The 14,382-nt window shown below is 55.5% G+C and overlaps 1 protein-coding gene across 1 annotated transcript; it reads left to right on the top strand.

The window, feature by feature from the left end:
• The first annotated feature begins 5,205 nt into the window (after positions 1-5,205).
• LOC104519040 (TBC1 domain family member 24) lies at positions 5,206-14,102 on the top strand. The gene is made up of 7 exons (XM_010170962.1): positions 5,206-5,308; positions 7,575-8,610; positions 8,905-9,063; positions 10,489-10,552; positions 11,972-12,067; positions 12,792-13,068; positions 13,957-14,102. Exons 1-7 carry the CDS (start codon positions 5,206-5,208, stop codon positions 14,100-14,102), a joined length of 1,881 nt encoding a protein of 626 aa, XP_010169264.1.
• The last annotated feature ends 280 nt before the right edge of the window (positions 14,103-14,382 follow it).

Genomic DNA, 14,382 nt, shown 5'->3' on the forward strand with positions numbered 1-14,382 from the left:
GGGGTGCAGGGGTGCGGGTTGCAGGTGTACGGGGTTCAGGGGTGCGGGGTGCAGGATGCAGAGCCGTGCCTGTCCCCAGCTCTGCCCTGGCCCCCCGCTGTATCTGCCCGGTGGGGGCCTGGCCCTGGCAGGGCCCTGCTGGGCTCTCTCGGTGCTGCCCGGCGGGGTGGCAGAGATGGGGCTGCCAGCCCCGAGGTGCCTGCTCAGCTGGGGCGCTGGGCCTGTGGGTCACGGCCAGCAAAGTCCGGGGATCGTAGAATCACAGAATCACTAGGGTTGGAAAGGACTTCTAAGGTCAGTAGGTCCAGCTGTCAACCCAGCACCACCATGTGCCCAGTGCCCAGCCATGTCCCTCAGCACCACATCTACTGATCTTTTAAATCCCTCCAGGGATGGGGACCCCACCACTGGCCTGAGCAGCCTGAGAACCTTTTCAGTGAAGAAATTTTTCTACTGTCCAATCTAAACCTCCCCTGGTGTAACCTGAGGTCATTTTCTCTTCTCCTGTCGCTTGTTACCTGGAGGAACACACTGACCCCCACCTCTCTACACCCTCCTTTCAGGTAGAAGGAGGGATAGAGCCCTCACAAGCATGGGGCAACTGAAACCCCTCACCTCTCCAGGACATCTCATTTAATCTGCAGCCAGAGCCTCCTCAGAAACCCTTGCAATATCCTGGGGTGCTGCTGGGACCCACACAGTATTCAGCGCTCTTCCTAATGCCCATGGGGAATTTGGGATTTCTGCAGTGTGCACTTGGCGACGCTGCTGCACGGGGAGGGACAAAGGCTCCTGCATCAAGGCCAGACCCAGTGTCACACATCTCTGACCTTTGCTGCTGAGGAAGAAACAAATCCTTTATATTTTCAACTTTGCATGTCGACAGCAAGCTCTGAAAGCAGCAGCTCCTCGGGGCACTGACGGTCTCTCGCATGCAGCTTGCACCTCACTGGGGTGCCTTGATGCCATCAGGGCACCTGTATATTGCTATTGCAGTCATAATATTATGAGCTGGATTAAAATGTACAGCTATAAGCACCCTTGATAGACAACAGCAAGGGAATCTTCAACCCAACCTGTGCCGCGGGAGTTTTGGTGCAGCAGGCTGGAGAAGAACTGGAAGAGAGAAAGCCAGGAGGCAGAGAAAGTGTGGGGACACAGCTGGTGTCCACCAGACCTGGGTATCTCCATGCCCTCAGGGACCTGGGAATGGCAGAAATATGCCTGGGTCAGGAACAAAACTGCGTCCAAGCCCATTGCTTCTTCCTGATTTTCCAGGAGCCCTTTTTGATCTTCCAGAGAAGCACAAAATACCTGGAAAGATGCAAAGATCCAGGCTAATGAAAGGACCAGCTGCTCGGTGCTTAGGCAATTTTTCTGGCCTCTAATTCTGTGAAATAACAGCTCTGAGTGTCAGAGCAGTTTAATTCTGGGCGGTGAAGTCTGGAGGGACCAGACGAGCGCTGGGAAGCGGGAATCAATACTCTGCATCCCAATAGCATCATTGCACGCCAGGATCCACTGTGGTGATTTCCAGGTTAAGAAAGGAGTGGACACTTTTATGGAAAAAGTTGCATTTTTGTTTGTTTCACGGTTTTTGCATCAGCATTAAATACCAGTGTAACAGGAGGGGACGAGGAGCCCCCACGCCTGACACCCAGCGTGGTCACTCCTGGGGCCAAGCCTTGGTTCACCCCATCCAGCACCGTGGGGGACGTGTCCTGGTGCTGCATCTTCCCAGAGGACTGTCTGCCCTGGTTAGCACTTCCCTGCAGGACACCCGCCCTCTTCCTCCTTCCTTGCTCATTCCTTCCTTCCTTCTCTCTTCTTCCTCCCTCCTTCCTTTTTCCATCCTTCCTTCCTTCCTCCCTACTGCCTCTTTTCTTTCTCCTTCCATACTCCCTCCTCCTTTTCTCCTTCTTTCGTTCTTCCATCCATCCTCCCTCCTTCCTCCTCCCTTCCTTTTCTCTCCCTCCTCTCTCCTTCCTCCCTTCTTCCTCTATCTGTTCTTCGCCCTTCTCTCTCCTTCCTCTATTCTTCCTCTGTCTTCTCTCTTTCCTCTCTTCTTCCTTCCTGCTTACTCTTTCCTCCTCCTTTCTTCCTTCCCTCCTTCCACCCCTCCCCTCCCTGCAGCCACATGAACCCCAGGCCGAGCAGCAAGTCACCCTGTCCGTTTCCCACTCTGAGCTGCAGCATCTCACCTTCAAGGGTCACTTCAAAACACGCCCAGGGTGCTGCCTGCACCCCCGACACCTCCCCATGCTGGAGCAGGCTGTCCCCCTGGGGCAGGGCTCCTCCAGCCCCCGCTGCCTTTGCTCCCTGCCTTCCTGCCTTCCCTTCTCCTGCATTCCCCTTCCTTCAGGCAGCTGCCCTTTCCCTTCTCCAGACCCTCAGCCCCATCCCCTGTCCCTGCCCATCCCCAAATGGCCGTTGCTGCCTGCCCTGCCCTTCCCTTCCCTGCCCTCACCGATGTCCCTGTCCCCCTCCTCGCTGTCCCCTGGCCAGCAGCAACAGCAGGGCCGGGCTGCCAGGAAGTGGCCGTGACGCTGGACAGTGTTGACATTGTCAATATTTTGGCTGTGGAGGCTGCTCTGCAGTCACTGGCCAGTGTGTGTGCGCTGCCTTTTGCTCTGTCCCAGCCCAAAGAGCCTTTCCCACGCCCGGGATGTGGCCTCTCCTCCTTTTTTGGGGTGTCATTGGTGACACAAATCAGTGCAGATATGAACATCAGTACGGGTGCCCGAAACGCAGCGGCAAGGTACTGCTAGTGATGTTTTATAGCCCTCATAACGTGGGGCTGCTACCACACTGCTGTGGCATGCCACGGTAATGAGCGCATCCTTGGCAGCGTATTTCCAGGCGGCTGCAGCTCTGGGTGAGGGCTTGGACGCAGTAGCAAAGCCTCTGGGCTGGGGTGGCCTTCGAGAGAGGAGGAAGAGGATCCGCATGTGCAGTGGGGAGCAAGTGCCGCCCTGGGGCTGGTTTGGGGAGGTGCTGAGCACCCCCAGGCACCACCTCATTTCACATTTGCTCTCCCCAGTGACTGGGCAGAGATGGGGGACATGGTGGAGTAGGGAGTGGGGATACATCCCCCTCCTGCTGCAGAGGGACTCAGAACAACGCTCTCAAGGCGGGTGCTTGGGATTGTGATGCCATGGCTGAGCAGAGCCCAGGTGCCAGGAGTGTCCTGGGCACCAAGTGAAGCCATGTGGGGTGGCTCAGGGGGTCCCACTGGCCCTGGCAGCCCCGCTGGTGCGAGCTCCATCCCTGGGGTGAAGCTCTTCTCACCAGCCCTCTTTGCGCATCCCAATCAGGCTGGCTCCTCTTGCAAACAGTCAGTATGAAACATTTATGGCCTCCAGCTGCGTGGCTCATCCAGAGCCGGCACGGTCTCTACATATTTAATTTTTTTTGCCTTTAAAAACACAAGAAGCAATGATCCATTTTGCACCGTCCCTAATTCACTTTCATCTCCCATCTGGACATGGAGCAGAGCATCTGCCGGGGAGGCAGCAGATGGATGCTGGGGCTGTGGGAGGATTCAGAGCTGCTTCAGTCTGGCAGGGAGAGGCATCCGCTGCCCTAGAAAAAGCAAACGGAAAAGGCAGCCAGCAAGGTCCTGGGGAAGGCAGCAGGACCTGCAGCTGTAAGAGCCTGGGCAAAAGGGTTTGAGTTGGAGAGAGAATAAATGACTCCTCGGCACCGGGAGCCAGAGCAGGGTGCGGCATGGGGACCCGCGGGAGCTGGGGCCCATCACCCACCGCTGTGGATACAGCACATAGAGCAGAGCTGCCCACCAAGTGCACAGACAGGCTCTGGGTGCAGAGTAGGAGCCTCCCGCTGGGAAACAGCCCCTCACCTCCCACCCACCCAGCACAGCACCCGGGGGTTATTCGCTGACACAGCCTTTCACCCCCACTTCCTTGGGCTCCCAGCTTGGCAGGAGGAGAGGGATGACAGGAGAGCCTGTCAGATTTTGGCGCATCATACCAGAGGTATTTGATCCAGAAAGGAGGGGATTTGCAGAGGAGGGGATTTGCTCCTGCTTGGCGACAGATGGCCCAAGGCCACTGGTGCCAGTGGATGCTCAGGGATGCAGTGCAGGCATAGGAAGGGAGGCAAGGCAGCAACAACCCGCAGTGGCTGTTATCACAAGAGAAAAAGTCCGATTCTTTAAGAGAAAAAAAAAAAAAAAACTCTTCAAAAATGTTAAGATACCTATAAAAATGCCCACTTTTAAGTGCAGCCTGAGCTGCGAGTTCTCCAGGTCACAGCGTCTGACTGGTGTGATACTGCTGGGAGCATCTCTCAGCTGTTGGACCATACTTTTCCTTCAACTCAGCTCTTTTGCCTCTTAAGTACAACAGACAGTTTGTCATTCTCCCACGTATTTTGAGATAAAAGTCAATCAATAACAACCATTTCAAAGGGTGACAGAATGGAAATACTGAAGCACCAGAACTGCACCTGCAGCGATCCCATTTTGTGCTCTTGCTGAGCAACTGTGTACACAGGTGGCCTGGGGTGCTGCAGGGTGCATGTCTGCATCACCCCAAATTTCCCTGGGTGTTTTTGCCAACCAGCGCTGAAGAAATGCCACAAACATGACCAGCACATCGCCGCACACCCAGCCACAAAAAACATCCCTAAGGGTGCACAGGGCGGTTGCAGAAGGGCGTCACTTAGTCCCCCTGGCCCCAACGTCTCCCTTGTCAGTCAGTTCCTGGCACTTGCTGCGCACGTGCTTCTCTTTGCAACTCCCCCGAGACCATCCAGTGGGAAGCGGTTGCAAACCCACTGGCTGTGTTGATGTTTCCTTCCTTCAAGGACGGGTGATGGCCATGGCAGCCCCAGCCCTCCCTCACCCCTGTGGCACCCTCCCTGTCCCGTGATGCTGGCGAAGGTAGTGAACCCTAGAGCAGGAAAATTAAGGTTATCCTTGGGAAAAATAGATTATTATGTTTAACGATCGTGTTACCGGTTTGATGGCTATCTCATCCCACGTGCTGTTTACGTCCCCCTCCCTGGCCTTGGCACAGGATTGTGGCAGGAAGGGGCGACGCAGGCATGGGAGCTGCTCCACCCCTCACCCTATTTACACCAAATAAACCTCCTGTGCCAGCAGGCTGGCACTCGCATTAAAAGTCAGGACAGGTGACAGGGACAGAGGGGGGCCGGCAGCGGGGTGCACTGGAGCCTGGGCACATGCTGCAGGTGGGGCTCAGCCTGCCCCACTCCCCCGGGGGAGCAGCCGGCAGCTTCCCCATGGCCGAGCCGGCCAAGGGTGATAACACGGACACTGGGCAAGGTGAGTGAACTGCAGCCGGGGACACATCTCGCGCCGGGGAAGATGCAGGAAGCTCTTGCTGGCCCTGCTCATGCCAGGGCCAAATCCAGCAGAGAGGGGCTGGACCCACATTTCCTTCCCCAGCACCCCCAGCATGGCCCAGGGTGGGCAGAGCTGGACCCACCAGCCAGCGCCCTGGGCTGGGGGACTTGCAGCCAAGTGGGCTCGGGTTGATGCTCCTCAGTACTTCGGGCAGGGCAGCACCCTCATGATGTGTCCAGCCCCAAGGTCAAGGTGAATTTGGGGACTGTGGCAGTGCAAACAGCCTCACTTCAACCCCAGTGTTGGTTTTAGCCTGGTTTCTATGGCTAGAATCCTGCATGACTGTACTCAGGGTCTGTCTTCAAAGCAGGGAGTCAGGCTGAGCAACAACCAGTGAAAACTGCTGCCCTTTCCCCAAACCAGAACTGAACCTGATCTGCTGGTTTGACTGAACTGGAGCAGGGGCCAGACTGAACTGGAGAGCTGCAGCCAGAGTCAAACCCACCCTGAGAGCAGCCCAGGGGCCTGGACCCCTGCGAGCGGCGGAGGACTCATGAGGCCGACTCAATATGAGTGATAGATCATGAATCGATTTATTAGCCCGGATAACACTCATTTATACAGTTAGTTATGTCTATTAGGCATTAGGTGATTGGTGATTAGTTACATCATACCTCTAGGCATTAAATGATTGGTTACAATACTGAAGGTTGCGTTTACAGACTTGCATTGTTCTCTTACTTGCGGTTCTCACAGAGTCAGTAAAAACTATATCAGCGCATCCTGCTTGCCAAGCGCTGCTCCTTCTACAAAGTTGTTTCACTTCTTACCCTGCAAGGCCAGCCTGTTCTTGCTAAACTGCATGTAGCAGCTAAACTGTGTGTAGAGGAAAATTCCACTCAACTTATGTCAATTAGGGCCTACTAAAACAGGCTCTGGTCGTACAATTGCTCAGTCGAACTGTGACCCTTATCCCTGAGCCATTCCTCAACAGACCCCCTCAACGTGTGCTGCCTGCATGTGGCACACGGGGCCAGGACCATGCTGTCCCCTCGTGTCCCCTTAGGGCCAGAGCAGAGGAGATTTGGCTCAGTGCCAATCCATCCTGGACTCCCCAATCCAACTGAACACGTCCAAGATAAACATATCAGGGGATTAATGTGTGCACTGATTGACTTTATCCTTGACAATTAATCACTGCACAGCAGAACTCACCCATGCAGAGACCATGGAGACCCATTTGTCTCCTTGTGCAGGGTTTGGAGCTGAGCTCTCCTGCAATCTCGGGAAATATGCTGCTCACTTCTCTCTAGGAGGAGCTCAAACTCTGCTCTTCCCAGAACAGGGCTGGCGGCTTCCACCGTGCTGTGTGCAGGAGCCTCCCCCGAGGGACCTTCTGTCTCCAAGGGGCTTCCCAGACGCTGGCCATCCCCTGCGTGTGGTCCCCTGGATGGGGTCTTTCGAGGTGCATGGGGACATGCAGGAAACGGGGACCCTTTGGCACCCCACAGACCATCCCCACACCCTTGGTGAGCCCCTCTTGCTGCAGCTCCTTCTCCTTGCACCTTCTCCCTGGCACCCAAGCGGTTGGAGGGGTCAAGACACTTTTGCAGGAGACTTTGGCAGGAGGCAGTAAGAGGGAGGGCAGACGCCTGAGGCCAACTTTGCCTGTTCCATCTGGGCTCGTAGCAGCCTGATATTGGGCTGCCAGACTTGGACAGGACACTGCCTCCTGCCCCGCTCTGTCCTTGGGAGGGGACACAATGCAAATGGTCCCTCTTGGCCTCAGCATCGCGGAGCTGGGCTAGGATGGAGCTGCTTGTTATCCTCAGTGGTGTAATGCTGCTGTCCCATGGTCATCCCTGGCAGACAGGGACTGTGTCCCTGCCCTCTGCACCCCCCTCTTGGCAGGTCACAGGCTGGGAGGTCAGGAGCTTTTTGGGGGGTGCAAAGCCCCTCATGGTATGGAGAAGCAGTCCTAACACCCAGCTGGTACCTGGCCCTACACTTCCCTGAGCCCCCAGGACAGTGGTTTCACCAGGGGCTTGAGCTGATGTGAGCAGGCGAGGGCAAAGCAAGCAGTTCCAGTCAGGCAAAGCCTTCTGAAACCCTTCCCTTTTCAGCGGGGACAATAACTATTGAAATACAAGATGTTGCTGTAAGACTTCAAAGCAGCGTCAGCCAGGGTGAAACGCTGTCAGCTGGGATGGTGGAGTGTGCTGAATAAAAGGTCTTTGTCCTACAGAGATGTTTGGCTCACCTCCAGTCACCATCGTGATTACGTCCGAGGCTGACACTTGGGACATCGATGCCTCCTCTTCTCTGGGCTGTGGACAGTTTGTGGATTGGGACAGGATGCCAGATCCAGAGCAAGAGGCGCCTATCCCCCAAGACATCCTCAGCAAGCCTCAGAAGGAGCTGAAGAAGCTGGCAAGAGGAGGCTACTGGGCAGCGAGCCACATTCTGAGAGCTCAGGTCTACCACCAGCTCATCCAGCAGGTTACCTGCCGGCTTGTCACTCCAGATGCTCTCGTCTACAGGGATGTGGCAAGTCGGCTCTTCGGGAAGCTGAGTGTGAGCTCCCACCCTTTGCCTGAGTTCCTGGAAGGATGCTCCATGCCCACGTACTGCCTCAACCTGGAAGGTGTCACTGCCTTGAAGAAGATCCTCATCTGTGTTGGCAACCTTTTCCCTGACATAACCTACAGCCCAATCCTCCCCTCTCTGGTGGCTCTGCTGCTGCACTACAGCAAAGATGAAGCTCAGTGCTTTGAGAACATCTCTCGCCTCATTGCCAGCAACACTTCCCACACCAGCTACATTGACCAGTCCTTCCTGGCCCACCAGGCCTCCTGCATGACTTTTGGGGATCTGGCCAACAAGCACTGCCCAGCAGCTCACAAACTCATAGCCAGCACCTCTGAGAACGTCTTTGAGGTCTACTCCGAATGGTTATCATGGCTCTTTCATGATCTCCCTTTCAGTTATGCCATCCGCATCTTTGATGTCTACCTGATGGAGGGGCAGAAGGTCCTCTACCGCATTGCTCTGGCCTTGCTGAAGCAGTACAGGCTTTCAGTGACCTCCACCGAGCTGGAGGGGACCAACATCAAAGCAGACCTGCAGGTTTTTGTGCAGAACATTGCTGAGCACGTGACTGTTGACAAACTCCTAGAGAGAGCCTTTGGCATCCGGCTGTTCTCCCGCAAGGAAATCTGGCTCCTCCAGATGGCCAACAGGAAGGCATTAATGGAGAGGGGCATAACCATGGTGCAGAGCAGGTAAGGAGACCTCTCTGTTTTCCAGCTCTTGGGGCTGAGCAGTTAGAAGGTGAGTTACAGTGGAGACACAACATGGGGGGAGCTTCAGATATCTCCCGAAGCTTTGGCTATGTTAGGTGCCTCGCAGCCCCTCGTAGGGGACCCTGTTACGAGGCATTGTACAGTTAGGGCTAGTGATGTTAACAGAAAGCTCATGATGCAAAAAGCATGACAAAACCTGATGCATGGGGGCTGCACCCCTAAAAGCAGATGGGCACCCCAGTTTGGCAGTAATGGACATCCTCCCTCATGCAGGCAGTCCTTCCACCTGGCCGTGGACATCCAGAACTTCAGCTCCAGCATTGTAACGGCTCAGGAGATGCGCATCATCTGGTCCTGGATCCCTGAGCGCTTTTCCCTCTTCCCTCCATTGCTTCTCTTCTCCACCTCAGAAGACGGTTGCAGCCTGCAGAGGTAAAGCATCATCTGCCTGTCAGGTCAGGTCGGGTCAGATGAGCCAAGCACAAAACTGGGTAAAGGTTGGTGCTGTAGAAAAGGAGTCATGTGTAGTGTCCGTGGGGTACATCTAAGGTTTCCTGAGGACTCTCTCGGCCTTGATGTGTCTTGAGTGTGGTGTGGGCCAGTGCTGGCTGTAGGGGACAGGGCTGAGGCTCAGTCAGATGACAATCAGCAACTCAGCACTGCATGGGGAACATCGAGCCTTGCAGATGTGCTGTGCAGGGGGACGTCCCCATGTGCCATGCCATGCTGGGCGTGCTACGACTGGCCAGGCCCAGCCAGCAAGCCAGCCCCAGGGCTCCAGCTCTCTCCCAGTGGCACGGAGCACAGGGCAGCTGCTGCACGCTGCAGTCAGTGTTGTGACTCAAAACTGAGCTGGAAAACAAGTTTGCCATTGACTTCCCAAGCCGTGATGCAGCAAAAGCTTTCCAGTGGGCTGAGGCTGCCTTCGCATGAATGTTTTCAGTCAGGAAACCCAAACCTGCTCCTCTGTAGGAGCACGTTCAGCTGCGAGGTTGCACTTGCAGAGCAGGCAGAGCTCAGGGCAGGGGGCAAACAGTATCCTGCGATAGAGGAGACATCAAACCCTCTAAACGCAAGTTAACAGAGCCCAAATGTCATGACCAATGCCCAAAATTGCAATAGAAAGAGCCCAGTGGCTGCCACAGCCAGGGAGCGAAGGGTGTGGTGGGAAGCAGGGACATCCCTGCAACGCTCAGTGCCAAGGTGTGACTCTGCTGAGACGCGGCTCACTGCTGCTCATTCTGGCCCTGTTTTCAGGGCGGTGTTGAAAGGTGGGGCTGATGGTGGTGCCTCTGTTAACACCACGAGCCCAGCCCCTGTGAGGCAAGCGGGTGCCCCATGGCACCATGGTGCATCCCCATCCTGGGAAGCACAGCCCTGCACCTTTCCAAGGCAGCAACAGGGTGCAGAGCCCAGATTACGAAACACGTCCAGATTAAAAACAAGCTTGTTTGGTTTTATGCTCCCCCCATGAAGCATCATCCTCTCCAGCTTGGTCCTTGAGGGCAGGGTGGGAGAATTTAGTGTCTGGATTTATCTGAGCTCCTACTTGCTCCACCAAGCAAAAATGATAACTTGAGAAGTCCCATAAACCAGCTTCCCCGCCCAGTTCCTGCACAAACACTGAAGCTGCTTGAGCATGCTGAGCTACTGAGCATGATGATGAATTTCTGCTGCTATCCTTCCACAAGCTCCCTCGGGCCAGCTGCCAGCACAGCAATAGGCTGAGAAGAGCAGCCACCCCTCTCCACTGTCCTTTACAGCCTCACACTCACCACACACCCGGGCTCTCTGCATGGCACGCTGCTCCTGGGTCTCAGACTCCCACCAACCCACCCTCCTTGTTCATCTCTGCAGGTTTTACACGTGCTGTGAAGGTTACGAACCGACGGTGCTGCTCATAAAAACAACAGAGGGGGAGGTAAGTGTTTCCCAAACAGAGAAATGGGCTGCACCGGTGCCAATGTGGGGAAGGATGGTGACCCCACCAGCACTTCTCGGAGCAGCTGCAGGGCTGTGGTCCCTCTCCTGCCCTGTCCAGGGATCTGTCCCAGCTCCCAGCACCAAGAGCCACCTTAGACACATACTGGTCTAAAGGAGGGAAACAGAGGAGTCAGTGAGGTGGAGAGAGGCCATGAGTGATACTCTTTTATTGCAAATACAGACTAAATCATGAAGTCCTGACTAAGCAAACTTTCCCGAAGTCAGCAGATGCTTTGCCTGAGCCAGGACTGACTTTCAATGCATTAAAAGCAGGGATCTCTCTCTGATTGTAAGAGCAGCCACACAAGGGAAATGGGAGAGAAGTAAGGACAGCTTCTGCAATATTTGAAAGTCGTGAAATAATTGCAAAACCCCTGAGCCAGGCCTCTTCCTGGAGACTCTGAGAGTGGCTCCTAAACCTTTATTTTACCTCTCCACTCTTCAGCAAACAACAGAGGCAAGTTCTGTAAATTTTTCAGGCATCCCAAAGATTTATTGACCTACCCGTCCTGATTTCCCAAGCCTGGCACTTCAGCGTGGTGCAGAGATAGACACCCTGCCACCCCCTTGGACCTTGTGCAGAAAAGAGAAGGTGACACATAAGATCCTGTTTCCTACACATTTTAGCTCATTTTGTTCCTTAGCTAGTACCCAGGACAGGCAAGAGTTCCCCCCTCTCGGCAGGTCCCCCCCAGCCACAGTCAAGTCAAGCACGTCCACACCAGGGTCAGCCTGACCACAAATGGAAGAAGCCCTAGGACTGGTTAAAAGCCTTTTAGGTAGAAAAAACACGTACCCGAGTCTTTGCCATTTGAAAACACATTTTATCTAAAGACTCATAAAACAGGCAACCACCTTGCCACCGGCCGGGAGCCAGCTGAGGACAAAGGACCCCTAGACCCACGTCCACAGCGTGCTGCAATACTGGTCACATAATGCTTTGAGCCACACGGTTATTCCTTGCCATTGGTGGGAGCTGCCCTGGGCTCAGAGGGGGGAAGGCACAGCTCCTGCTCCCAAGCCTGGGCCAGGGAACGCATCAGCACAGCCGGACTGGCCGTGTTCCATCAACCAGCACAGAGCTCACTGTAATCGCCTCTGCTGCAAAAGAGCAACCCCCCCAAATCTCCCAGAACACCCACTTAGGCACTGAAGCTGAGTGGATTGATATCCAGAGCCCCAGTGACTTGTCAGCACAGGATTTAGCTGGCATAACAGAATTTGGCTCTTTGATTGCCCCAGGGGACATCACAGAGCCCTCGCCCTCCTGAAGGCACATGTGATGAACGGTGTTTCTGGGGCTTGCTCTGGTTCCAGCCGGCTCTCCTGCTGACAGCTCCTGTGCTCTCTCCCAAAGGTGTGTGGAGCATTTCTCTCCTCTGACTGGAGTGAAAGGAAAAAGAGCAGGGCAACATCAGGCTTTTTTGGGACAGGGGAGTGCTTTGTGTTCACTGTAAGTCACATTTTATTTCTGAGTTTATGCTTGTAGATTTGTTTGTTAATTACATTTTCCTCTACCAATCTAACAACTAAGGGCATGGTGGCACCAGGCTGCTTCCTTGCCACAGTCTCACTGCTGTCCCTTAGCTCTGGCAGGAGGCAGCAGCACAGAAATTGCTGTGCTGGATCAGAGCAAAGGGAGAACGAACTACTCTGGGTGAGCTGGCCTGCCTCGAGCCCCTGAGGCAAAGCACAATAAACCCAGATGGGTCTTGGAGCATCCTCCCAAGATGACGGCAGGGCAGCATGCGTGGCAGGGCAGGTTTCTGCCCTGTTTGCTTGGGGTAGCTCTTGGATGGAGCATTCCCAAACCAGCCCTGGGTTCCCTGCGGAAGGTGCAGGCTGAGTTGGTCCAAGAGGTCCTGGAGGCAAAGTCCAGCATCCATCTGGTATCCCGCCTGCATCCATCCAGCATCCACCCAGCAATGTGGCAGTGCAGGTTTGCCCATCTTGGGCAGTGACTGGTGAAGACAAAACCAGTTTCTCACCCACAGCCACCTCCACAGCAGCCCTGGCACTGCCAGGGCACCTTATCCCTTCCCTGCCCCGGGTCTGGATGTGGCATGTGGCATTTGGCCCCTGACCTGCCTGGCCAGATAGCGCTATCTTCCCCAGCCCCAGCAATGGAGAGATGCTCCAAAGGACAGGGCTCATCACATTTCTCCTGCTTTTTCCAGGTACACCCTGAGACAGAGAGGTATGAGTGGGTGTTCATCAAGAGGCCAGAGCTGGCCAAAGCCGTGCCACGCTCACGCCAGCGGTCACCTTCCCCCTCTCCTGCGTCCCCCCTCAGCTCCTCCCCGGATGGCTGCGGCACCAGCTCGAACCATCTCACCGTGCCCACGCTGCAGAGGAAAGGCCGTCTCTCCCCATTTCTGGCCATCAGGCACTTCCTTCTGCCTTCCAAAACAGCCTCCATGTTCATGTCCGGCTCACGGGAAGGGATCGTTATAGGTAATCACTGGTGGGCACCCACTGACCGACACACCACCGCTTCAACTGAAAAGGGCTCTGCTCCAGGTTAAAATCTCAACTGCCTGTAGAGGCAAAGACCTCCTGGTTTAGGATATGAACTTAGAGTCAGGGGAGAGGAAGTCATTCCTCTCTTCCTCAAATTAGCGGGAGAGTGCAAAGCTGCACAAGGGCAAGGACACCCCTGAGGGCCCCAGAAGGGTTCTGCCAGCTGAGGTGGAGCACCATAGCCCAAACCTCCAGGCAAGGTTTGCACCCTTGGGGCTGGTGTGTCCTTTCCCAGCCCTTCCCTTTGCTTTGTGCAGAAAGGAAAAGAGATGCAGGTGGGGATCAGCCCAAGGAAGGGCCAGGCTTAGTCACCTGGAGCAGACACGCCAGCTGCCTGCTCGTGCTGCCGTCTGCCAGGACAGGCTTGGGCACGGTGTGCCCCACCACTGCCGGGGTGGGTTCCGTGCAGGACTGCAGCAAGTCAGAAACATCTGCAGCACAGATGGCTGCCTCTGCCTCCCTTCCAGTCCTCAGGGTCAAGGCAAGCCTGGCTGTGGGGATGCAAGGAGCTTTCCTTGTTCTCCAGCTCTCCAAGAAGTTTAAGAACTCAGCTGGTGCTGCAAGGGCAACCTCTCCCACTGGCTGCTGTGTGCCAGCTGCCCTGCAGGGAGCTCTCCAGGAGCTCTGCCTCCAGGCTAAAATCCAGATTAGCAGAGAAGGCAGCTCAGGGCATCCCCAGCCCAGCTCTGTGCTGTGGCCAAAGGACACAGCCCAGCTGAGAGGTGGGTGCAGTCCTGAGAGTCCTCATCGGTGGGGAGAGCATCCCTGCTGCAGCAGTGATGGGGAGAGAGCAGATCCTGACCATCTTGCTTGCATTTGCAGGTGGAGGGGGAGGCCAAGCCCTGTCCCTCGATGCCAACCTGCTCCTGGGGCGCACGGAGCACTGCGAAACCTTTGACAACCCTCCGCTCTGCCAGGAGAACTTCAAGGTGCAGCTCTTGGAAGTGTGGGGCTTTCAAAATGCCTAGGTTCCATGGGGAACAGCCCCTCACCATGCTGCCCAGGAAGAAGAGGACAACTCACCACACCAGCTACCTCCCCAGCCTGCCCACTGTGGGCTCTGCTGGCACTGCCACAGGCAGCTCCACTCGCCATCCTCCCCTCCACGGTCAGCTGTCATGGTGGCATGGAGAAAGGGCAATGCAGTGCCAGGAAAGGGACTGTGGACACTGCCTTCGGGAATCCCTGAGCTCCCCTCCTGGAGTTAAGTCCCAGCCCACTCATAGAATCATAGAATCACAGACTGGT

Source organism: Antrostomus carolinensis, unplaced genomic scaffold (assembly GCF_000700745.2).
Source record: "Antrostomus carolinensis isolate BGI_N321 unplaced genomic scaffold, ASM70074v2 scaffold31976, whole genome shotgun sequence".
NCBI classification, from domain to species: domain Eukaryota; kingdom Metazoa; phylum Chordata; class Aves; order Caprimulgiformes; family Caprimulgidae; genus Antrostomus; species Antrostomus carolinensis.

What these genes read in the sequence shown, in the direction of transcription:
- LOC104519040 (XM_010170962.1), top strand. Translation starts at nt 5,206, where the DNA reads ATGCTGCAGGTGGGGCTCAGCCTGCCCCACTCCCCCGGGGGAGCAGCC. An exon ending in ATAACCATGGTGCAGAGCAG is followed by an intron (nt 8,611 to 8,904) that starts GTAAGGAGACCT and finishes TCCCTCATGCAG; the next exon opens with GCAGTCCTTCCACCTGGCCG. An exon ending in GACGGTTGCAGCCTGCAGAG is followed by an intron (nt 9,064 to 10,488) that starts GTAAAGCATCAT and finishes TCATCTCTGCAG; the next exon opens with GTTTTACACGTGCTGTGAAG.